This window comes from Loxodonta africana, chromosome 7 (genome assembly GCF_030014295.1).
Source record: "Loxodonta africana isolate mLoxAfr1 chromosome 7, mLoxAfr1.hap2, whole genome shotgun sequence".
Classification (NCBI taxonomy): Eukaryota; Metazoa; Chordata; class Mammalia; order Proboscidea; family Elephantidae; genus Loxodonta; species Loxodonta africana.
Window position 1 is genome coordinate 126,009,129 of NC_087348.1, and position 26,308 is coordinate 126,035,436.

General features: G+C 37.2%; 1 protein-coding gene across 2 annotated transcripts in view; it reads left to right on the plus strand.

The window, feature by feature from the left end:
- Nucleotides 1–26,308, plus strand: part of GRIA4 (glutamate ionotropic receptor AMPA type subunit 4) — a 479,243-nt gene that overhangs the window by 137,790 nt on the left and 315,145 nt on the right. For both annotated transcript variants that reach the window (XM_064288864.1, XM_064288863.1), the window contains exon 3: nucleotides 25,613–25,852. In XM_064288864.1, the coding sequence (XP_064144934.1) occupies nucleotides 25,613–25,852 (240 nt within the window). The remainder of the gene's footprint in view (nucleotides 1–25,612; nucleotides 25,853–26,308) is intronic.

The window sequence follows — 26,308 nt, forward strand, 5'->3', positions numbered from 1 at the left end:
AACTACCTGTGCCTATCTGTTAGTAGATTTGCCGTCTTGGGTTGTCAGTTTATATCTTTGTCTCACTCGATGGTGAACCTCTTCTCAGGGATAATACTCTAATAATTGTATTTTATTCCAAGTGCTTAACACAATGACTGAAATTAACTAGAAAGCGTGTGAGCATTTGTTGAATGGATGAATGAATAAATGATAGTGTTAAGTTCACCTTTTTTGCAGTGCATTTTTTGTGCTAAACAACAATAAACATACTTTTTACACTACCTTGTGCAATTTTCCCCAAACAAAAGAACAGTTGTCTATGTTGTAAAATGCATAGATTAATCATCTCAATTGAAATTTCTCCAAGGCTGGGCAGTTACTATGAATACCTAAAATGGCATGGTAGAAATAACAGGGAGTGGTAGGACTTGCAGCTTACTGAGAAGTGTACATCCCACCTAAAAGATCAAACATGGAAAAAATGTGAGGGACAAATAAAACTCATCTGCTGTAGATCCAGGGCATCAAATTTGTGTCTGCTACTATAGATGAACCATAAAACTTATAACCCTTACTGTCCTGGCTTAAAAAATGGCAACTCCTAGCCAAATGTGCCCTACAACGTCATATGCAGATTACATAGTTTAAAAGAAAATTTAAAAAGTTTTAGTAGCTTTCCGTTTCCTGTTCTGCTGTCTTTCCAGTGTGATCATATGGCATACTTTACACTGTTAATTCTGGCTCGGCTTTCTCACAGTGCCTGGAGTTTGTATTGATGGCGTTGTAGCGGCACCTTTCCCAGGTGTAGTTTCTAATATGTTTCTGTCGCTGTTGATACATTGATTTAAAATAAAAATGAATATAGAATTAAGCCATTTAAGGCAATAAAAATTATATTTTTTTAATTTTCTGTACTCTAATCAAGCTGACTAAATAATAGGAAAATAGGAATCCCAAAAAGAACAATTTAAAATGTTACGTAAATTTGTGTAACCTTTCCCTTCTTGTACTAACAACTAAAATTTTCTTGCTTTCAAAATGAGAATGATGATAATAGTAACAACAGCAACAACAATAATAATAATGAAGTAATACATGTGAAATTTCTTTGCAAAATGTAAAGGTCTGTACAAAGGGATAGATTGTTATTGTTATTGTTTTTATATCTTTAATCTACTCTCTTAAGCCTTGTTAGCAGCAAGAGCTAGGCTGAGCATTCAAGACAGCAGACTTCCACAACTGCTATCAACTCAAGTCAATATGTCAAAGCCATCACAACATAATAATGGATTTAGGTCTCGGTTTTCCAACTATCCTAACAGCCACCACGTGCAACAACATATAAGTACAAAATACCTCCTGTGTTTACACTGACTAACCAATCAGAGGGCAGAAACAACAGATCTGTAGAACCAAGCAGACATACACAGCCCAATTCCTTTTATTCTACAATGCTTATACGTTTACCACAGTCTGGTGCACAAACTTCTCTCAAACTCCTCCCAAATCCTTCCTGCAAAATAACTAGCTCATATGTTGTTCTACTTACCACTTACTTTATTTGCATACTAAAATATCATTAATGTGAGGGGGAGGATCGTATCTGTGGCAGCTGGGAGCAGGGCCATTATAATTCAGTCCATATTGAGACTTGTGTCCAATTTCACCTAATTCCAACCTGTTCTTGCTAATTCCAACCTGTTCTAACTTTACCTCACTGTTGCGATTATAGGAATGTAAACATTCTACAGCTTCCTCTTTCTTAGCTTGCCTGCTTCTCTTCAATGTTTTGCTGATTATTCTTTCCCTGAATTTACTCCCTCAACACATTCTATTTCTGATAACTAAAATGAATACATTTCCCTCCTCCAATATTAATAGACAAGTTTTTGATTAATAAAACTCAACTGTTGCTGTAATATGTTTAATATTCTTACAAAGTTATGTAATAAGTTCAGCGCATACAGTGTCTCATCATAGTTGTATATATAAACGTAAACCAGTTGGAGCCAAGTCAATTCTGACTCACAGAGACCCTATAGGACAGAGTAGAACCATAGGGTTTCCAGGGCTGTAATCTTTATGGAAGGAGACTTTTTCCCATGGAGCAGCTAGAGGTTAGAAGCCAAGTACTTAACCACTGTTACACCAGGCCCTCCTTATATAAACCTAGTAAGTATGAAAAAAGACAAATTTTCTTATAATAATAGTAAAGAAGTAATGGAAACCCTGCTGGCATAGTGGTTAAGTGCTATGGCTGCTAACCAAAGGTCGGCAGTTAGAACCCACCAGGTGCTCCTTGGAAACTCTAGGGGGCAGTTCTACTCTGTCCTATAGCGTCGCTATGAGTCGGAATTGACTTGACGGCAGCGGGTATGTTAAGAAGTAATAAATTTTCTGTAAGAATCATAATGTAAGAGGCTATATAAAAATATCCTTCCTTAAAATATTATTGCAGTTTATTATTCACTTGCTCATTCAGCAAATATATCCTTTGGGAATTTAAAGATGAGTAAGACTCTTAAAAGACTCATGGCTATTGCTAGAGATGGACAAAATAATTATAACACTTATTATTAAGGAACTGTAGAATTTTAATTAATGCACAAGATATAGGAAACAAGAGGAAGGGCTGCTAATTCAGTGTTAAGGGAACCAGGGACAGTTTGCTGGAAAAGGAAATTTATGCATAATTAAGGTTGATGATTCATAGGAGGCCAAAATATTTTAAGGGCTGCGTCATAGGTAAAGTTGGATGAAATGCATAACTCTGACTACAGTTTTTTTTAACATTTTTGAATTCATCAAAGGACTTTATCTTATGGATTCAGTGACACAAGTGTATAAGTATACAAGTACATGGATGTTAAATGTAACATTGTTTGACATAGTAAACAAATGGGAACAATGGGGCACTGATTTAAAATGTATGATATATTCATGAGATGAAATATTGTGTATCTGTTTAAAAAAATGAAGTAGATATACAGACAGCCACTTCACTGTTGCAAAGTAAAAAAGACAAGTTAGAGAATATGGAGTAGGGTGTGATCCCATGTTTATCTTCTCTCTGTCCACTAACAAGAATCCATGGCCTCCTCTTTCCTTTTCTCCTCATCCTCTCCCAGGATGGTTAGGGTTAGGGTTAGGGTTAGGGTTAGGGTTAGGGTTAGGGTTAGGGTTAGGGTTAGGGTTAGGGTTAGGGTTAGGGTTAGGGTTAGGGTTAGGGTTAGGGTAAGGCATATTTAGCAGATCAAGATTGGGACTGAGTTTCTTCCCTAAGAAAGATAAGAAGAAGAAAGGCAGAAGTAAGGGAAAGGAAGAGGTGGAAGAGCTATGTGGACAGTTTTGAGGGGAGAAGAGTTGAAAGTGAAGGAGGAGGAGAGTCTTTGAGAATATGAGAGTAGCTGGGGAAATAGAGAGTAAAGGAATGAAAGAATTTTTTTCCCACAAATGTTTTTGTTGTTGTTTTAGGTGCCCTCAGGACATTGCCTAGTCCTGTGCCATTCTCACAATCATTGCTATGTTTGAGCCCATTGATGCAGCTGCTATGTCAACCCATCTCATTGAGGGTCTTCCTCTTTTTTGCTCACCCTCTAATTTACCAGGCACGATGTACTTCTCCAGGGACTGGTCCCTCCTGACAACATATCCAAAGTGCTTGAGGTGAAGTCTTGCCGTCCTCGCTTCGAAGGAGCATTCTGGCTGTGCTTCTTTTGTTTTTTGCTTTTCCTTTTTTAAAATTATAACTTAGATGAAGTTTTACAGAGAATATCAGTTTCTTATTAAACAATCAGTACACATATTGTTGAAACATCTCAATTGGTATTCCAGCAATTCCTGGAGCCTAATTTTTCAGCAATGCCTTCAGTGCACCTTGAACCTTCAAGTACCATTGGTTCCTGATCATATGCTACCTTCTGAAATGATTGAATGTCAACCAGTTCTTTTTGGTACAGTGACTCTGTGTATTCCTTCCATCTTCTTTTGATGTGCCCTATGTCATTTAATATCTTCCCCATATAATCCTTCAATATTGCAACTTGAGGCTTGAATTTTTTCTTCAGTTCTTTCAGCTTGAGGAATGTCAAACATGTTCTTCCCTTTTGGTTTTCTAACTCCAGGTTTTTGCACATGTCCTTATCATACTTTATCTTCTCAAGCTGCCCTTTGAAATCTTCTGTTTAGTTCTTTTACTTCATCCTTTCTTCCTTTCACTTTAGCAACTCAATGTTCAAGAGAAAGTTTCAGTCTCTTCTGACATTCATTTTGGTCTTTTCTTTCTTTCCTGTCTTTTTAATGACCTCTTGCTTTCTTCTTGGATAATGTCCTTGTACAACTCATCTGGTCTTCAGTAATTCATGTGAAGAATGGGAGTTCCAGAACACTTAGTTATGCTCATGAGGAACCTGTACATAGAACAAGTGGCAGTAGTTCAAAAAGAACAAGGGGATATTGTATGGTTTAAAGTCAAGAAAAGTGTGCATCAGGGTTGTATCCTTTCACTGTAATTATTCCATCTGTATGCTGAGTAAATAATCCAAGAAGCTAGACTATATAAGAAGAGTGGGGCATCAAGATTGGAGGAAGACTCATTAACAACCTGAGTTCTGCAGATAACACAATCTTGCTTGCTGAAAGTCAAGAGGACTTGAAGCACTTACTGATGAACACCAAAGACCAGTATGGATTACACTTCAACATAAACAAAACAAAACAAAAATCCACACAACTGGACCAGTAAGCAACATCATGATAAACAGAAAAGTTTGAAGTTGTCAAGGATTTCATTTTGCTTGGATACACAATCAATGCCCATGGAAGCAGCAGTCAAGAAATCAAACAATGCATTGCATTGGGCAAATCTGCTGCGAAAGAATTCTTTAAGTTGTTAAAAAGCAAAGGTGTCACCTTGAAGACTAAGGTGCTCCTGACCAAGCCATGGTATTTTCAGTCGCCTCATATGCACACCAAAGCTGGACAATGAATAAGGAAAACCAAAGAAGAATTGACACCTTTGAATAGTAGTGTTGGTGAAGAATATTAAATATACCATGGACTGCCAAAAGAATGAACAAATTCATCTTGGAAGAAGTACAACCAGAATGCTCCCTAGAAGCAAGGAGCATTCTGGTTGTGTGAGACTGTCTCACATACTTTGGACATGCTATCAGGAAGGATCAGCCCCTGGAGAAGGACATCATGCTTGGTAGAAGGTCAGTGAAAAAAGAGGAAACCCTCAGTGAGATGAATTGTCACAGTGGCTGCAACAACAGGCTCAAGCATAACAACGATTGTGAAAATGGCACAGGACCAGGCAGTGTTTAGTTCTGTTGTACATAGGGTCACTATAAATAGGGCGTGACTCGATGGCAGCTAACAACACCACCACATACCGTTTTGTGACATGTCAACACTCTCCCCCTCTCAAATTTTGGTTCCCTGTTACCAGCTTCCCTGTCCTCTCTTGCCTCCTGCTCCTTCATCCTGGGCTGATAGGCCTATTTAGTCTTGTTTTGTTTTATGGGCCTATCTAATGTTGGATTGAAGAGTGAACCTCAGGAGTGACTTCATTATTGAGCTAAAAGGATATCCAGGGGCCATACTCTCAGGGTTTCTCCAGTCTCAGACAAGTAAGCCTAGTTTTTTTTTAAGGCCAGAACAGTCCGTGGTGGTAGCTGGGCACCATCTAGTGTGGTGGACTCAGTCTGGTAGAGGCTGTGGTAGTTGTGGTCCATTAATCCTTTGGACTAATCTTTCCCTTGCATCTTTGGTTTTCTTCATTCTCCCTTTCTCCAAATGGGGTGAGGCCAGTGGAGTATCTTAGATGGCCCCTCACAAGCTTTTAAAACCCCAGACTCTACTCACCAAAGTACAATGTAGAACATTTTATTTAGGAACTATGTTATGCCAGTTGAGCTAGATGTTCCCAGATATCATGGTCCCCATAGCCCTTGGCCCAGTAATTTGGTCCCTCAAGGAATTTGGATGAGTCTGTGCAGCTTCTATGACCTTGCCTTCGTCAAGTTATGCTGGCTTCCCCAGCATTATTACTGTCTTACCTTTTTTTTTTTTTTAACCTTTACCAAAGTTGCCACTTATCTATTGTCTATTTAATGTTTTTCCATCCCCACCCTCCGACATTACCATCAAAGATTATTTCTTTTTGTGTGTAAACCGTTTCGTGATTTTTTGTAGTAGCGGTCTCATAAAATATTTGTCCATTTGTGATTGACTTATTTCCCTCAGCATAGTGCCCTCCAGATTCATGCATGTTGTGAGATGCTTCACAGTTTCCTCATTGTTCTTTATCGTTGTGTAATACTCCGTTGTATGTATGTACCATAGTTTATTTATCCATTCATTCATGGGCATCTAAGTTGTTTCCATCTTTTTGCTATTTTGAATAATGTAGCAGTGAACATCAGTGTGCTTATGTCTACTCATGTAATAGCTCTTATTTCTCTAGGATATATTCCTAGGAGTGAAATTACTGAACCATATGGTATTGCTATTTCTAGCTTTTTAAGGAAGCACCATATCATTTTCCAAAATGATTGTACCATTTTCATTCCCATAAGCAGTATATGAGTTCCAATCTCCCCACCACCTCTCAAACATTGGTCATTTTCTGATTCATGCCAGTAATGTAAGGGTGAGATGGTATCACATTGTGGTTTTGATTTGTATTTCTGTAATGGTAGTGATATTGAGCATTTCCTCATATGTCTATTAACTGCTCGAATGTCTTCTTTGGTGAAGTGTCTGTTCATTTCCTTTGCCCATTTTTTAATTGGATTATTTGTCTTTTTGTTGTACTGGTATTTGATTTTCCTGAAGATTTTACAGATTAGACCTTTGTCTGATTTGTCATAGCCAAAATTTTTTTTTCAGTCTGTAATTTTTTTTTACTCTTTTGGTAAAAAGTCTTTTGATGAGCATAAGTGTATAATTTTTAGAAGATTCCAGTTATCTAGCTTATCTTCTGGGGTTTGTGTGTTATTAGTTATGGTTTGTATCCTATTAATGCCATGTATTAGGTCCTCTAGCATTGATTCTATTTTTTCTTCTATGATCTTTATAGTTTTTGGTTTTGTGTTTAGGTTTTTGATCCATTTTAAATTAGTTTTTGTGTATGGTGTGAGATATGGGTCCCGTTTCTTTTTTTACAGATGGACATGCAGTTTTGCCGGCACCATTTGTTAAAAAGACTGTCTTTTCCCCATTTGATGGACTTTGGATCCTTGTGGAGGATCAGGTGACCATAGGTGAATGGATTTACCTCTGAGTTCTCAATTCTGTTCCATTGGTCAACGTACCTGTCATAGTACCAGTACCAGGCTCTTTTGGCTACCCTAGCTGTATAGTAGGCTCTGAGGTCAGGTAGCGTGAGTCCTCCTACTTTATTCTTCTTCTGCAATAGTGCTGTACTTATCTGGGGGCCTTTTCCACTTCATGGAAATTTAATGAATAGTTTTTCCATCTCTTTAAAGAATGTTTTTGGTATTTGGATCAGGATTGCATTGTATTTACAAACTACTTTGTGTAGAATTGTCATTTTCACAATGTTGAGTCTACCTATCCATGAGTATGATACGTTCTTCCATTTATGTAGATCTCTTTTGGTTTCTCGCAGTAGTGTTTTGTGATTTTCTTTGTATAGGTCTTTTACATCCCTGGTTAGATTTTATCCCTGAGTATTTTATTTTTTTAGGGGCTGTTTTCCTGATTTCCTTTTCATCATTCTTTTTATTAGTGTATAGGAATCCAACTGATTATATCCTGCTGCTTAATCTTTCTATTATTACAGTAGTTCTGTAGTGGAGTCTTTTGAGTTTTTTATGTATAGTAGCATATCATCCGCAAATAGGGACAGTTGAACTTCTTCATTACCAATTTGTATGCCTTTATTTCTTTTTCTTGCTTTATTGCTCTAGCTAGAACTTCCAACACAATGCTAAATAAGAGTGGTGATAAAGGGCAACCTTGTCTTGTTCCTGTTCTCAAGGGGAATGTTTTCAGCCTCTCTCCGTTAAGAATGATGTTGTCTGTTGGTTTTGTATTTGATGCCCTATGTTATGTTGAGGAATTTCTCTTCTTTACTTATCTTATTGAGAGGTTTTACCAGGAATGGGTATTGGGCTTTGTCAAATGCCTTTTCTGTGTCAATAGAGATGATCATATGATTATTTTATTTATGTGGTGGATTAAGTTGATTGATTTTCTAATGTTGAACCATCCTTGTATACCTGCTATGAATCCTACTTGGTGTTGAAGTATTATTTTTTTTAATATCATGCTGAATTCTATTGGCTAGAATTTTGTTGAGAATTTTTGCATCTATATTCATGAGAGATATTGGTCTGTAATTTTTTTTCTTGTGTCTTTGCCTGGTTTTGGTATCAAAGATATGCTGGCTTCATAGAATGAATTCGGAAGTACCCCTTCCTTTTCTATGTTCTGGAATAGTTTGAGTAGTACTGGTGTAAGCTGTTCTCTGAATGTTTGGTAGAATTCTGCAGTGAAGCAATCCGGGCCAGGTTTTTTGTTGTTGTTGTTGGGAGTTTTTTTTTTTTTTTTTTTTAATTACCTCTTCAATCTCTTGTTATGGTTCTGCTCAGATTTTCAACATCAGTTTGTGTTAGTTTGGGTAGGTTGTGTGTTTCTAGAAATTTGTCCTTTCCTCTAGGTTTTCAAATTTGTCAGAGTATAGTTTTTCATAGTACTTTGTTACGATCCTTTTTATTTCAGTTGGATCTGTTGTAATGTCCCCTATTTCATTTATTTCGGTTATTTGTGTTCAGTCATGTTTTTCTTTTGTCAATTTGACCTACGGTTTGTTGATTTTGTTGATCCTTTCAAAGAACCAACTTTTGGTTTTGTTGATTCTTTCAATTGTTTTTCTGTTCTCCATTTCATTTATTTCTGCTCTGATCTTTCTTATTTCCTTTCATCTGGTGCCTGTGGGCTTCTTTTGCTGTTCTCTTTCCATTTGTTTGAGTTGCATAGCTAAAGTTTTGATTTTGTCCCTTTCTTCTTTTTTGATATGTGCATCTATTGCTATAAATTGGCCTCTGAGCACTGCCTTTGCTGTGTCCCAAAGATTTTGGTATTGTATGTTTTCATTCTTGTTTGATTCTAGGAATTTTTTGATTTCATCTTTGATTTCTTCTATTACTCAGTGGTGTCTAAGCAAGGCATTATTCAGTTTCCATATATTTGATTTTTTTTCTTGCTCTTCCTGTTGTTAATTTCTACCTTGATGGCATTGTGGTCAAAAAAGATACTTTGTATTATCTCAGTATTTTGAATTTCATTAAAGATTGCTTTGTGGCCTAAGATGTGGTCTATTCTGGGGAACATTCCATGTGCTTTGGCAAAGAATGTACACATTGCTGCTGTTGGTTGGAGTGTTCTATATATGTGAGTTCAAGATGGTTGATTGTAGCCTTTAGATATTCTGTATCTTTGTTGAGTTTCTAGGTGTTCTGTCCTTTACCAAGGGTGGTATGTTGAAGTCTCTTACTATTATTGTGTAATTGTCAGTTTCTCTTTTCAGTGCTGTTAGAGTTTATTTTATGTATTTTGGAGCACTGTCATTGGGTGCGTACATATTTATTATGTTATGTCTTCATGCTGGATTGTCCCTTTAATCGTTACATAATGCCCTTCCTTTCCTTTCATGGTGGATTTTGTTTTAATATCTATTTTACCTGAGATTAGTATTGTCACTTCTGCTCTTTTTTGGTAGCTGTTTTCTTGATATATTTTTTCCATCCTTTGATTTTTTAATAAACTTACATCTTTGTTTCTGAGGTGTGTGTCTTGTAGAGAGCACATTGATGGATCCTGTTTTTTTTTTTTTTTTAATCCATTCTGTCACTCTCTGTCTCTTTATGGGTGAATTTAGGCCATTTACTTTCAGTGTAATTATTGATAGAGGTGAGTTTATTGCTGTTATTTTGTAGTTTTTTTTTTTTTCTTTGTTGTGCTGATGTTTTCTTTGTTCCTCTTACTATCCTGTTCTGAATTTCTTTTGTTTGTGGATTTTTTTTTTCATTTCTTTTGTTTTTGTAGATTTTGCATTTACTGAGACTGTGTTTTCTTCTTTATTTTGATGAGTAGGTTCGTTAGCTTTCTTTGTGGTTACCTTGATATTTACCTTTATCTTCCTAAGTTTGAGTCAGTCTTTTATTGCTTGGTATGCCTTACCTTCCACTCCATTAGAAAATTCTATGTCTACACCGTTTATTCCCTCTTTTATTGTTCTAATGTTGTTGTCATTTACAGATTAACCTCTCTGGTTCCCTGTTGTAAATCTTTTAGTTTTGATTTATCCTTGAGAACTTATTACCTAGGTTGGTGTCTGGCTGATGTTGTATTGCATCCTAGATTCAGGCTGTCATCTGATGTTGTTTGTTCTCATGCCAAAGGACTCCCTCTAGTAACTCTTGTAAGTTTGGTTTGGTTTTTACATATTCTTTTAATTTATTTATCTGGAAATGTCCTAATTTCACTATCATGTTTGAACAAGAATTTTTCAGGATATATTACTCTTGGTTGGCAATTTTTTTCTTTCAAGGTTTTATATATGTCATCCCATTGCCTTCCTGCCTGTATGGTTTCTGCTGAGTAATCAGAACTTAGTCTTATTTTTTCCCCTCTGTATGTGACTTTTCATTTTTCTCTAGCTGCTCTCAGGATTCTTTCTTTGTCTTTGGTTTTAAAGAGTATCATCATGATATGCCTTTGTGATTTCTTTTGCAATCTGTCCTACATGGGGCTCGTTGAGCTTCTCAGATGGTTAGCTTTTCATCTTTCGTGATATTAGGGAAGTTTTCTGTCAGCAATTCTTCAACAATCCTCTCTGTGTTTTCTGTTTTCTCCCCTTTCTCTGGAACTCTGATGACTCACACATTTTTGCTTTTGATTGTATCCCACATCATTCTCAGGGTTTCTTCATTTTTTTCTTCATTCTTTTCTCTGATTTTTCCTCAAAGTGGTATCCAAGGATTTATCTTCAATTTTGCTGATTGTGTCTTCCATTGTTTCAAATCTGCTCCTCAAACCTTTTATAACACTGTCCATTTTTGAAGTGTTGTTTATCTTTTGGATTTCTAATTGCTGTTTTTATATGATTTCTAGTTGTGAATTTATTTTGACATTTTGTTCCTGTACTATTTTCCTGAATTACTGCATTGTTTTGCTTGTGTTTTCTAGAATTTTGTCTGTATTTTCCATGTTTTGTCTATTTTCCCCTCATTTTTTGTCTCCTTTTTTTTTCAAGTCTTAGATAGCTCTGAATATTGGAGATTTGAATTCCCTATCAAGTAGTTCCAGTGCCTGTTCTTCTGCTGGATGATCATCTTGTGTTTTATTTTGGATGCCTGCTTTAGTCATTCTGTCTTTTTTTTTTTTTTCCTTAATATGTTTTGATATTGTCTGCTGTCTTTGGGACATTCAGTAATTATTTTCTTTGTTTATTGATTTTAGATTTGTTTGTTTCATCCTGCTTTTTTTTTTTATTTGGTTATCTCTTAGCAGGCAGGTTGAGCATTCTTTGTTGTTTGCTCATCTGTGGGCACAATATTTCTCACCATGTTGTCTGTTCAGGGCTAATCTCTCAGCTGTGGTGCAGCATGGCAGGTCCAGATGAGGGAGAGGGGCTGGAATGTGTTGTTGCGGCACATTCTGGGGCCGATAGGGTGGGGCTGGGGGCCAGTAAAGGACAGGTTCCAATAGACCATACCTTGCTGCTCGGGGGTGTGATGCTGAGAGCATGGTACATATAGGGAGGAGGGAGGGGGGAGTTTGTGATGTGTGGAGGTAAGTTAATGTGGGAAGAGGAAAGAGGAGAAAGAAACAGGAGCCAAAAAGAAAGTACTAAGGGAGCCTACCTTTGGAGTCACACAGACCCAGGGACACCATTTGCCAGTGGCTTTGTAATTAGTTTTTTTTTTTTTTTTGTAGCTGGGAAGTGAGGCACAGCCCATCAAGAATGGACAGATATGGTACACACTGCTAGGTGGGTGAGAGAAAGGAAAGGAAGAAAGCAAGGGAAAGATAAGAAACTAGATTTAAAAAAGAGAAAGGCACAAGTGGCCAGGTGGTTGGGAGAAAGGAATGGAAAGAATAGAGAGAGAGACAAGAAACCAGGAAAAAGAGAAAAAAAGATGCCAGGTGGTTGGGAGAAAGGAAAGGAAGGAAGATAGAGATAAGAAACACAGAAAAAAAGGAAGAAAGAAAAAAAATTCCTTAAGGGTGCCCACCAGAAGCCAGTCCCTAGTCAAAAGGCACTGCACATCCTGTGAAGAAGGAGCAGAGATGGCACACAGCACCAGGTGTTCAGGAGGAGGGTGAAGAAGGAAGGTAGAGAGAGAAAAAAAATTGAGACAGGAAGAGAAAAATGTCCTGAGGGAGCCCACTGGTGTGGTGGGCCACCTAGAATGTGGCTTCCCAGCCAAGCAACACGGCACAGCCCATCTAGAAGGATCAGAGATGGCACACTGCACCAGGTGTTCAGGAGAAAAGAAAGGAAGAATGGTAGAGAGAGACAAGAGACTGAGTAAAGAAAGAAGAAAAAAAATCCCCTAGAGAGTCCACTGGCTTGATGGCTCAGACCGGGGGAATGGCTTCCAAGCCAAGCAGCACTGCGCAGCCTGTCTAGAATGAGCAGAGATGGCATATAGCGCCAGGAATTCAGGAGACAGGAAAAGAAATAAGGTAGAGATAAGAAACCAAGAAATGAAGAAAAACAAAAATGATAAAAAAAAAAATGCCCCCAGGGAGCCCACTGGCATGGTGCTGTGAACCAGGGAAGTGGTTTTCCAGCCCCATGGCACTTCACAGCCTGTCAAGAAGGAGCAGTGATGGCACACAGAGCCAGGTGTTCAAGAGAAAGGAAAGTACAGAGGTGAGAGAGAGAAGAAGCCAAAAAAAAGCAACAACAGCAAAAAAAAAAGTGGCACTGAAGAGCCAGCTGGTGTGGGCAGGGTAAAGCGAAGTGGGAAGGAGCTGGCATCTCCCCGGCCCAGTGACCATGTCCCACTGGAAAGCAGCAGAGCTCACACGGGAGAAGAAGGCTGGGAGGTGGAAAAGCATGTATTGGTGGTTACTGTCTGCTGCTGGGAGCTCTGTGAAGTTGCCTTCCCATACTTCCTGTCCACTGATCTTGGTGGCTAAGGAGCTCAAGATGGCAAATCCATGCCGCATTAGCTGATAGGGGACCTCTACTCCGTATCTTTCTTCGCTCTTTGTTCTGTGTTATTTTATTCCGTTCAGTGCTTTGTTGAGTTCTTTATCCTTTCGTTTGACACTTAGGGTTCCAGGATTGACATTTTTACTTAGTGTTCTGGTCTTTGCTGTGGAAGGATGGCATAGTGCTTCTGTCTATAGTGGCATGTTGGCTCCACCTCCTTTTATTCCATCTTTGATTTCTTCTATTACCCAGTGGTTTTTTAAGCAAGGTGTTATTCAGTTTCTATGTATTTGATTTTCTTTCTTTGGAATTCCTGTTATTAATTTCTACTTCTGTAGCATTTTGATTAAAAAAGATGCTTTGTATTATCTCAGTGTTTTGAATTTTATTGAGAGTTGTTTTGTGGCCTAAGATGCCGTCTATTCTGCCTAATGTTCCATGTGTGTTGGAAAGAATGTATACTTTGCTGCTGTTGGGTGGGATGTCTATGAGGTCAAGTTGATTGATTGTGGCCTTTAGGTCTTGTGCTGAGTTTCTTTCTAGGTGTTCTGTCCTTTACCAAGACTGGTATTTTGAAGTCTCCTACTATTAATTGTGGTACTATCAATTTCTCTTTTCAGTGTTGTTAGAGTTTGTTTTATGTATTTTGTAGCCCTGTCATTGAGCATGTACATGTTTATTATGGTTATGTCCTCATGGTAGATTGTCCCTTTAATCATTATATAGTGCCCTTACTTTGTCTTTTATGGTGGGTTTTGTTTTAAAGTCTGTTTTACCTGAGATTAGTATTGCCACTCCTGGTTTTTTTATAGCTGTTTGCTTGATATATTTTTCCATCCTTTGATTTTTAATAAATTTACATCTTTGTTTATAAGGTGTGTCTCTTGTAGAAAGCATATTGATGAAAATCCATTCTGTCACTCTGTCTCTTTATGGGTGCATTTAAGCCGTTTACCTTCAGTGTGATTATTGATAGGTGTGAGTTTATTGCTGTCAAACTAAAACTTTTTAGAAGCATAGGCAGCAAGGACTTCCAGTTCCAGCATTATTACTGAATCTATAATATATACATACATATTGAAAACAATTAGAAATATTAGATTTTTTTAAATGACACTTTCATATGCTTGGTGAGATTATAAGAAAGTGAAGAAAATATCTGAGGACCAAAAATGGGAATAAATAAATAAAAACAAGAACAATTAAAAAAAAAAAAAAAGATGGAACTGATACTATGGCTTACCTCAGGGAGGTTTGAGTTAAATATATTCATGGGGGCAGGGCAGAGGGCTTAGGCCAACAACAGGCATTAGGTTAGAACTGAGACCACAACACAAACCAGGATTTTTAAAGACTACATTTTTTTTACAGCATCAAAGAGAGAGACTAGGGGAAAAAGAAAATCTGATCCCTGGCTCAAATAGTTAATTAGGACCTTGTCTGCCTTGGCTTGAGCTATGCATAGAAAAAAAAAAAATAGACTCCCTTGAGTATTTTTATACATTGATCTGCTCTCAATAATTTCTGCTCAAATTTATACTATTTGCATTTTAGGAGCCCATAAGCTGGGAAATTCCCACCCATACACACAGACACATACACATAAATACACATACCATGTGCATACACACACATTGGGGTTCATGGCAGAAATGAATGTGAAATGACTTTGGAGAAGTATTTCTCCAAAATCAGCTTTCAGAATTCTCACAGATAGAATTTTATTGAAAAACAGTTTGCAATTCAAAATTACTATATATAATATGTATATATATATACACACATACGCACTTACATAAAAAAAATATGCATATATATGTTGACCATCACCTTGAACAAGAATTAGAACACAAACAACATTAGTGTTACATAACCACAGATTTCAAATAATACAAGTATCTGATAAAGGTTCTGAAATATTTAAAATGATTAAGCACACGTGTGACAATATAATACTGGATAACAACATGTATGACAGGAAGGCAATGTCTGAGATTAAAATGCTTAAATGTTTATATTTATTATTCAAGTGGAGCAGAGTGATATTTATTAAATTTAGAATTTTAGGTTTTAGGTTAAGTATAAATATAAACAATTTAAGGGCAACAACTGAAAGAATAAATACAGAATGTAACATTTCCAAACCAGTGGAGGGGAGAAGGGAGAATTAAGAAACTATAACAAGTCCAGTAGATCGCACTTACTGCCGGGGAGATATATAAATTAATACAGTCTTTCAGGAAGCAACTTAGTATGGTTTACCAAGAGTCTTCAAAAGGACCTGTATACTTTTACTTCATAATTTCATTTCTAGTAATTTTATGCTAAAGTGAAAAACTGTGTATGCCCCCAAAAAAGTTGTCATGAAAGCATTGTTTATAACAGTGAAAAAACTGAAAACAATTCAACTGTTCAATATTAAGAAGTTTTTTAAAATAAATGTTGGCTCATACCTCAAACAACATTCATTCATTAACTCATCTGTAAAATATATATTGAATGAATACTATGCGTAGGTACACTCCTAGATGTGTTATTGCATAAGAAACCATTCCAAACTTAGTGACTTAAAATAATATCATAGTTTATTTTGCTCATGTTTCTACAATTCTACAGCTGGGGGCAGTTTGATTGAGCATTGGCGGATCCATTTCTAAGATCACTTACTGATATTGCTGTAAGTTTGTTCTGCCTATAAGCTTAGAATTTAGCTGAAGAACATATAGCTAAGGGGCAGGAGTTTTGGTTCCTTTCCATGTGGACCTCTTCATGTCACCTGGGCTTCCTCACAGCGTGGTTGCTGGGTAACAAGGGTGTGTGTTTCAAGAAAACAAGCCATATTCTGAGTCACGTATAATCACTTCTGCCATACTTAGTATTCAAGGCAATCACAAAGGCCAGCTCAGATTCAAATTAAGAGGACCTAGACTCTACTTAACTTATGGAGAATTAGGAAAGTTCTGAAATATCATGTGAGATGGAAAAAATGCAATCATCTAAAAAAAATACACTGTGCTATGGAAGAGGAGAAACTAAATTAGATTCCTAGATCTGGTACTCAAGACAATGATTTGAATTTGATAGTACAGTTTGAGATATCATGAATATGAAGCTGGCAATTAATGCTGGGGAATTAAATGAGTTCACTTAGGAAGCGTGTTTAAAGTGGGGAGAGAAGAAATTCAAGGTGCCCCAACTTAAAAAGAACAAAGGAAAAGAACCTTTCAGGGGCACTAAGACATGCTCAGAGAGATCAAAGGAAGAGTGTGTGTCTTAGGCTGCGTTCTCTAGAGCAGCAAAACCAGTGAAGTGTGTGTACATATACATATAGAGAGAGAGAAAGAGAAAGAGATTTATATCAAGGAAGTGGCTCACATGGTTGTAGAGGCTGGAAAATCCCAAGTTCGTGCATCAGGCATCAGGCTTACTCATGTAGCTGCAGGGGCTGATGAATCCAAGATCAGCAGATCAGACGGCAGGCTGTTGGCTCAAGTTCCAAGAACCAGAGGTCAGATGATGACTAGCCAAATGCAGGATCCGAGCAGAGCAAAAGCCAGCGAGCTTTGCCAGAAAGTCCATATATATTGGATGCAGACCACACCACCAAGGAAAATCCCTTTCAACTGATGGGCTGCTCATAGCAGGTCTCATCATGGAGGTGATTACATTATATCAGATCTCATCATGGAAGTGATTATGTCATTATATAACTGCCAAATGACATTATAACTGGCAAACCACTGAGAATCATGGCCCAGCCAAGTTGACACACAATCTTAACCATCACAGTGTGATATAAAGAAAACAGGGAAAGGAAGCACTTGAGAGCAGTGTCCAAGAGTATCAAACACTGCAGAGGATTCCAGTAAAACAGAAGCTAAAATATGAGATTTACGATGCAGTTGGTCATTATCAAAATTGTTGAGAGCTGTTTTGATGACCGGAAGGTACAGGGGCCAGATGAGTTGGAAAGAGTGTAAGTAGAAAACTCCTATTTAAGGTGCAAAAGAGGAAAGTGATCGGAAGCATGGGATCAAGAATATCCTTGACCCCATGATAAAATGATAAAGAATTAAACTCATTTAAAAGCAGTTAGAAGAATCCCTTGGAGCAGAGAAAGTTGAAGATACAAGAGTATGACAACAGACAGAACAATGGTGCCTATTCTTTGTATCCACACAGAAGTGATAGTGTAAAATTCAGCAGGACTTTGGGATTTATGTCCCATAACTTGAGAAACACTGATCTAAGACTATCATTTGATTCGTATGCAATATAGGCCTATAAATTATCATAGTTCATATAATAATTTGACCTGGTTTGACATCTGGAATGTAGCATCTGGCATGAAACTGGGTAACTACCAGATGGGAAGATATATTTAATTAATTTATGCCATCAGGTAAAAAGCGAATGGATTATTGCCATGTATTTATATTATGTGTTTAATTTACGTAATTCATGATCCAAGTGATCTCATTAGTGAAGCAGACTATAGAATATGCACTTAAAATTGATTGGATTATTTCATTGAAAGGCTTATACCGATTATTGTTTGTAGCCCAAAATATATATCGAATATCATTGCAAGGACACTGGTGGCACAGTGGTTAAAGCACTTGGCTCCTAACCAAAAGATCAGTGGTTTCAACCCACCAGCTGCTCCATGGAAGAAAGATGTGGCAGTCAGTTTCAGTAAAGATTACAGCCTTGGAAACTCTATAGGGCAAGTTCTAGTCTGTCCTATAGGCTCACTGTGATTAGGAATCAATAGCAACTGCTTTGGTTTTGATTTAATATCATTGCATCTATTTAGTGACTAAGCATTAATTCTTGATTAGCCATATTATATGAGAATGTTACTTTATCTCCATTTAATGTTTGCTGAACGCATTAGTATTTGGCTTAGTTTACTGTCATTATTTTATGTATGCCTTTTTTATATAGTTTAAGAAGTTCCATTGTTTGAATCATTATTTATATTGCGAGCAACAATAGATGCCATAAGATACAGCCAAACAACATTCTTATTTAGGAGTGTCTGTAAAGCTATATAAGAATAACAAATATGGGAAAAGATAGTCTCTTTAACAAATGGTTCTGTCATAACTAGATATCCATCTGCAAAAAAAGAAACAAGACCCGTAACTGACACCATGCTCTGAAACTAACTCAAAATGGATCAAAGATGGAAATATAAAATCTACAATGATAGAGATCATAGAAGAAAAAATAGGGACAATGCTAGGAGCCCTAATACATGGTAAGCAGTATACAAGACATTACTAACAAAGCACAAACACCAGAAGAGAAACTAGATAAATGGGAGCTCCTAAAAATCAAACACTTATGCTCATCCAAAGTCTTCACCAAAAGAATAAAAAGACAACCTACAGACTGGGAAAAAGTTTTTGGCTACAACAAATCTGATCAGCGTCTGATCTCTAAAATCTACGTACATGACACTACAAAAACTAAGCAACAAAAAGACAAATAACCCAATTAAAAAATGGACAAAGGGTATGAACAGGCACTACACCAAAGAAGACATTCAGGTGGATACATGAGGAAATGGTCACGATCATTAGCCATTAGAGAAATGCAAATCAAAACTACAGTGGGATACCATCTTACAAGGCTGGCATTAATCCAAAAAACACAAAATAATAAATGTCGGAGATGTTGTGGAAAGACTGGAACACTTATACACTGCTGGTGGGAATGTAAAATGGTACAGCCACTTTGGAAATCGATTTGGTGGTTCCTTAAAAAGCTGGAAATAGAAGTACCATATATTCCAGCAATCCCACTCCTTGGAATATATCCTAGAGAAATAAGAGCCCTCACACGAACAGGTATATGCACACCTATGTATGTTCATTGCAGCACTGCTTACAATAGTAAAAAGGTGGAAGCAAACAAGCTGCCCATCAACAGATGAATGGATAAATAAATTATGGTATATTCCCATAATGGATTACTATCCAATGATTAAGAACAATAATGAATCCGTGAAACATCTCATAATGTGGAGGAATCTGGAAGGCATTATGCTGAGTGAAATTAGTTGCAAAAGGACAAATATTATATGAGACCACTATTTTAAGAACCCAAGAAATAGCTTAAACACAGGAGAAAATATTCTTTGATGATTACGAGGGTCAGAAGGGAGGGAGGGGGTATTCACTAATTAGATAGTAGACAAGAACTATTTTAGGTAAAGAAAACACACAATAGAGGAGAGGTCAGCAGAACTGGACTAAACCAAAAGCAAAGAAGTTTCCTGAATAGAAGTGAATGCTTTGAAGGCCAGAGTAGCAGAGACTAGGATCTGGGGACCATGGTTTCAGGGGACATCTAGGTCAATTGGCCTAACAAAATGTATTAAGAAAATGTTCTGTATCCCACTTTGGTGAATGCCGTCTGGGGTCTTAAATGCTAGCAAGTGACCATCTAAGATTTATCAATTGGTCCCAACCCACCTGGAGCAAAGGAGAATGAAGAACACCAAAGATACAAAGTAAATATGAGCCCAAGAAACAGAAAGGGCCACATAAATTAGAGACTACATCAGCCTGAGACCAGAAGAACTAGATGGTTCCCAGCTACCACCAATGACTGCCCTGACAGGGAACACAACAGAGAATCTCTGATGGAGCAGGAGAAAAGTGGGATGCAGACCTCAAATTCTCATAGAAAGACCAGACTTAATGGTCTGAATGAGACTAGTGGGACCCCGGAGGTCATGGTTCCTGGACCCTCTGTTAGCCCAAGACTGAAACCATTTCTGAAGCCAACTCTTCAGACAGGGAGTGGGCTGGACTATAAGACAGAAAATGATACTGGTGAGGAGTGAGCTTCTTGGCTCAAGTAGAAACACGAGATTACGTGGGCAGCTTCTGTCTGGAGGTAAGATGAGAAGTCAGAGGGGGACAGGAGCTGGTTGAATGGACATGGGGAATACAGGATGGAGAGTGTGCTGTCTCATTAGGGGGAGAGCAGCTAGGGGTACCTAGCAAGGTGTGTATAAGTTTTTGTGTGAAAGACTAGCTTGATTTGTAAACTTTCACTTAAAGCACAATAAATAAATAAAAGAATAATAAATACAAATATAATTATGTTTTAATTTTGTATCTATTGGACCAAATAAAATACTGAGATATTAACATTGAATATTTGATTGACAGTCTATTCTCATGCAAAGGAAATCCGATAATCCTCATTTGTCAAGTCTATGATCAAGATTAAATAGACCAAAAAACAAAAAAAAAGTTCAAAAAAATAATAAAAAAACTAAAAATTTGCAAAGTGAAAATAAAATGTGATGGACAGAATATGTCCAGAAGCAAAGTTATTAGTCTGAGACTTGCTATATGTTCAAAATAAGTATGTAAGAATAGAAGCAGAATGCCGGAATGACATGCTGTGAAAAAGGGAGAGAGAAGAAATAGATATTTATGATAATGCAAATGAATGAAAACAGATAGATATGATCAAAGATCAGAGAATATTGTGTTTGTGGAGGCCCAATGGAATAAATTAGAATAAGTTAAATAGTACGTATAGCAAGCACCAAAATTGTGGCAAGTCATAATGATTAATTGAAAACAGTACGGTAGAAAAAACAGAGGGAATTTGTGAATAGTACATTAGTTGTACTATTATTAGTTTTTTTTACATTAGTTGTTTTGGAACTATTTTTAGTAGTGTATTACTTTCTTGCATGTGAAATTTTATATATGCAGAAGCTCAATATTTGAAATAGTTGAAAGCAGAAGTGCTCTTGAGTTTTTTGGGTCTAGGAGTACTGAGAGAAGGGGTCAGCCTTGCCTACTCAGTGCTGTCCCACCAAAAGGTCTCTGCAAAGCTACATGAGTCCTAGGAGATGGTTGGGGCTCACAGAAAAACACAATTTGGAAACCCAAGTTTGAAAATTGTATGATTTTAGAGTGCCATAAGAGAAAAGATTATTTCAGTTTTTACTATAGATGTGAGTTGTACATGATTTGTAAATGACATTTGCATACATTTTCATGAGTGAATTTTGTGTGTAGTTTCAGCAGTACAACAGAAAGCTAGGATGTTAGATTAAGTTCTAAAGTTCTCCAAACTTATATTTTTCAGTAGACTGAAATGAAACTTAATTGAATCAGATTATTTACTTTGTAACAATTGAGAATGGATCCTCAATTTGCGTGACAATTATGAGAACGAGAAACTATGAAAATAGGAAGGGGCCTAGTGACTCCAAGTTATATACTAAATGTATGACACATAAATACTTCTAAAGCCTTGGTGAATCATCCACGAGGTTAGAGTCTGATCTAGCAACTTGATTTATCAGGTCACTTAAGGTATGGAAACCAAGTGGGGTTAAAACGTGAGATGCACAAGTGCTAAATTATGGTGTTCATTATATATAACAAGAACAATCAGTCACACTGTCAGAACAAGCCTTCCAGGTGATCAAATTCTAATTCCTAGGTGAGTTCTGGAGCCTGATGGCACAGTGGTTAAGCATTCGGCTGCTAACCAAAAGGTCAGCTGTTCTAATCCACCAGCTGCTCCTTGGAAACCCTATGGGGCAGTCCTGTTGTACCCTATAAGGTCATTATGAATTGGAATTGACTCAATGGCAATGAGTTTTAGGTGAGTTCTAGGAGTCCTTGGGTCATGCAAATAGTTAGGGGCTGGACTACTGACTGAAAAATTGGTTCAAGCCCACCCAGAGGTGTCTCAGAAGACAGATCTGGAGATCTGCTTCCAAAAGGTCACAGCCTTGAAAACCTTATGAAGCAGTTCTGCTCTTCACACATGGGGTCACCATGAGTAGGAATCGACTTGGCTTCAATGAATAGAATTTCATTATAAACCCTAATACTATATCCTTCAAAATAATTGGTTCTGTTTTCTAGAATCTGGATACTTCCTTTCTTGGTTTTGGATCAACTGTGGCATTTTACCTTCTAATGCTTTTACTCTCTTACTGAACAATAGAACTACTTAAACTATATAAATGCATACACAAAATTTGTGTTAACAATAAAATCTGCCATCACTGATTGCTTCTCATTTAATCCTTGCAGTATTATGTATTCTTAGTTGAGGCAAGTGAGATTAAGTAATTTATCCTAGGACACTAAGCTAGTAAATAAAAACACTAAGATTTGAACTTGTCTGCAAACTTAACCATCATTCCACTATATCTTAATGTTGATTCTACCCTACTTGTGTCCATTTATACACAGACTCTAGTCCCTTTCATTGGGATTTAGTTTTTCCAGAACATGTACATCTCTTAGAACATGTCATCTAAAATCAACATCTCTCAATTTCTGTTAATTTTTACCCTCTTCTGTTATAAATAATTACATTGTTTATACTCTGTCCCCATTTTCAAGAGGCCCAATAAACAAGAACGAAAGAAATGCTTTCAGATTCTATTAAATTCTCTTACTTCATTGTGCTTTCTAATTTCCTAAAACCCAGATATTCTGGACTATAGAGAGAAATTTTATTAAGATAATTTTTTTCAAGAGTCTTTTACTGCTTTAACAGAGGAAAATCTGATTTCTTTGTATCACGATGAACTACCCCTAAGATTAATGCTTCTATATTATTCAATACACCAGGCTTCTTAATGAACTTAGCAATTAAAATTAGAAACAAAAATCAGAAAACAAGAATATTTTATAGGTCTACAAAAAAAAAAAAAAGGTCTACAGACTTCTTAAATTAAGCTGTATAAACCAACAAGAAATGGAACCTTTAGTGAAGCCAACATTGTAATCTTGACAGATACATCCTGCCATCTCTCTGCAGCAAAGCCCCCCAAAACTAAGTAAAATAGATACAGATGTCAGTCCTGGAACCCTAAACATCAAATGAAGGGATAAAAAAATAGATCAAACGCAGATTGGAAGAACAAACTGAGGAAAAACAGAGAATGAGGAGGGATACAGAGTGGACGTCCCCTGCCAACTAAGGCAATGCAGCATTCAGTGACCCCAGATAGGTATAGGAAGGCAACTTCACAGAGCCCCCAATTGGAGGCAGAAAACCTGGTAACCAAAAAACACTCTTTTCTAGCCCCCAACCTTCTGCCCTGAAGGCCAGCTCTACCCTCCCAATGTGCCACGCCAAGCCACCTGGGCTAGAGAGCTACCACTGTGCCACCAGCCCTGGTCCACCCTGCCCCCATATGCTGGCTCCTGATGTGTCACCACAGCTGGAGCATCCCCAGCTCAGGCCTGCCAACTCACCAGGCCCAAGCAGCTATTCACTGCCCGCCACTTGACCAGCTGCTGAATGGAGGGAAGCAAGGCACACAACTCCCTGCCCAACACCCTGCGTATCTGGCGAGGGCTGTGAATGCTCCCGTACCACTGGACCAGCATCAGGGGGTAGACAGCATCTGCTCAGTCTTCCATCAGCAGCCTCGCCAAACCAGCGTACAGCGAAGTGACTCACCCTGCCTGCTACTGCCCTGCCGACCTGACAAGGTGGTGGGAGCTATTGTGCCCAGAGACAAGCAACCAGCAAAGCATGTCTGGCCCACCCACCCTGACATATCAAAACAAAACAAAGAAGCAGTACAAAACAAAGAAACATATTGTCAATAAATAAAGAAAATAATGTCTCAGAGACAGCAGACAATATCAAAACATATAAAAAATAAAAAGCAGGACAAGGTGGCTCCAGAGAGTGATCAAAATAAAGAGCCAGATGACCTTCTGGTAGTAGAAAAGGTAGTGAAACTACCTGATACAAAATTCAAACGACTAATATTTAGGGATCTCCAAGAGATTAGGAAAAAGACCAAGGAAAACACAGACAAAACCAAGAAAAATAGACAAAATCATGGGAAACACAAAGTGATAGAAGAATTCAAGAAAAGAATGCAAAAACGAAATATCAAAATAAAAAATTAGAAATCGTAGAAAACAGCAACTAGAAGTTCAAAGGATAAGCAACCAAATTTTAGAAATGTACAACTCAATAGACGTTTTAGGAGCAAATTTGAAACAATGAAAAACAGAAACAGTTAGATTGAAGACAAATCCATGGATGCCACTTTATTTGAGGGAAAACCAGAGGAAAGAAGTGAAGAAAAACTAAGAATTATGTGGGACACAATGAAGAGCAAAAATTTGTATGTGGTCCAAACTCCATAATAGGGGGAGAAAATGGAAAATACAGAGAAGGTCGTTGAGGTTTTCCTGGCAGAAAACTTCCCAAATATCATGAAAGATGAAAAGCTAGCTATCCAAGAAGCTCAATGAACCCCATAAAGGATAGATTCCAAAAGAAAGTCACCAAGACGTATTATAATCACACTTGCCAAAACCAAAGACGAAGAAAAAATTCTGAAAGCAACTTCAGAAAACATGAAAAGTCACTTGCAAAAGGGAAACAATAAGATTAATCTCTTATTACTTAGCAGAAACTGTGCAGGCCAGAATGCAATGGGATGGCATATATAAAATGTTGAAAGAAAAAAACTGCCAACCAAGAGTAATATAACCTACAATACTCTCTCTCAAATATGATGGTGAAATTAGGACATTTCCAGATAAACACAGAAATTAACGAAATTTGTAAAAACCAAACCAAGCTTACAAGAATATTAAAGAGAGTCCTTTGGTTAGAGAGCCAGTAACATCAGACAACAATTGGAGTCTAGGACTCAGGACAGCATTAGCCAGCTACCAATTTAGGTAAAGAACTTTCAGTAATAAAACAAAGCTGAAAAACTTAAAACAGGGAAACAGAGGCATCAATCCGTAAATAACAGCAAATTCAAAACAATAAAAGGGGGAATAAAACATGTAGGTGTAGAACTTTCAAAAGGAGAGGAAGTCAGAGCAATATCAAGTAATAAAAGACTGGTTCAAACTTAGGAAGATAAGGGTAAATTTCAAGGTAACCTCAAAGAAAATTTATAAACCTACTTATCAGAATAAAAAAAGAAGAAAGCATAAAGTCTCAGTGAACACGAAAGTCATAATAAAGGAAAAACAGAAAAGAAAATCCACAAACAAAAGGAACTCAGCACAGGAAAACAAGAGAAACAAAGAAAATGTCAGCACCATGAAAAAAAAGGTACAACAATAGGACAGCAATAAGTTCATACCTGTTGATAATCACACTGAATGTAAATGGCTTAAATGCACCTGTAGAGACATACTGACAGAATGGATAAAAAAGCATAACCCACCAATATGGTATCTACAAGACACACCTTAGACACCTTTGACACAGAGACATAAATATGTTAATAATCAAAAGGTGGAAAAAATATATCGAGCAAACAGTAACCAAAAAAGGACAGGAGTGGCAATGCTAATTTCAGATAGACTGTAGGCTTTTATTGAAATCAACAATTTTAGAGTATGCTAATATTTTGTGTTTTTGTTTTTTTCTTCTTTTCAGTCTGTTCCCAGTATTCTAGAGGAGTTTTTGCCATTTTTGGACTCTATGATAAGAGGTCTGTACATACCTTGACGTCGTTCTGCAGCGCCTTACACATCTCCCTCATTACACCAAGTTTCCCTACTGAGGGAGAGAGCCAGTTTGTGCTGCAGTTAAGACCTTCTTTAAGAGGAGCACTGTTGAGTCTGCTGGATCATTACGAATGGAACTGTTTTGTCTTCCTGTATGACACAGATAGGGGTAAGTCCCAATTTCGCATCTACATCATTAAACTCTGATTTTCAACCTAAATTGCTATGATTTAGCAAAATGTTTTGATTCCTAATATGACTAAAATTAGAAAATATTCAGTGTGCATTATCAGTGTTTTTGTCTTGACCCTGGGGGAAATTTCCTAATGAAGCAAGCTTCACATTCATAAGGTTGCTCTTGAGCAAAACATGCTCTATAACTTTGGTGAAATTAAGATAGCTTATTTTAGGACTATCAGTGATAATATCCCAGTTGCAATTACAAAATAAATAAGTGCTTTACCTCATATGCAAATGATTTAATATTTTGGAACATCTTAAAATATTAACAGGTTGATCCATAATGATGAGTTTGAAACATAAAACTTTAAATGAGTGATTGAAGTGTTAGGGCAGAGACAATAGAGATTTGGTGGTAAGAGTTTTGCTTTCTGGCAGAATTTTA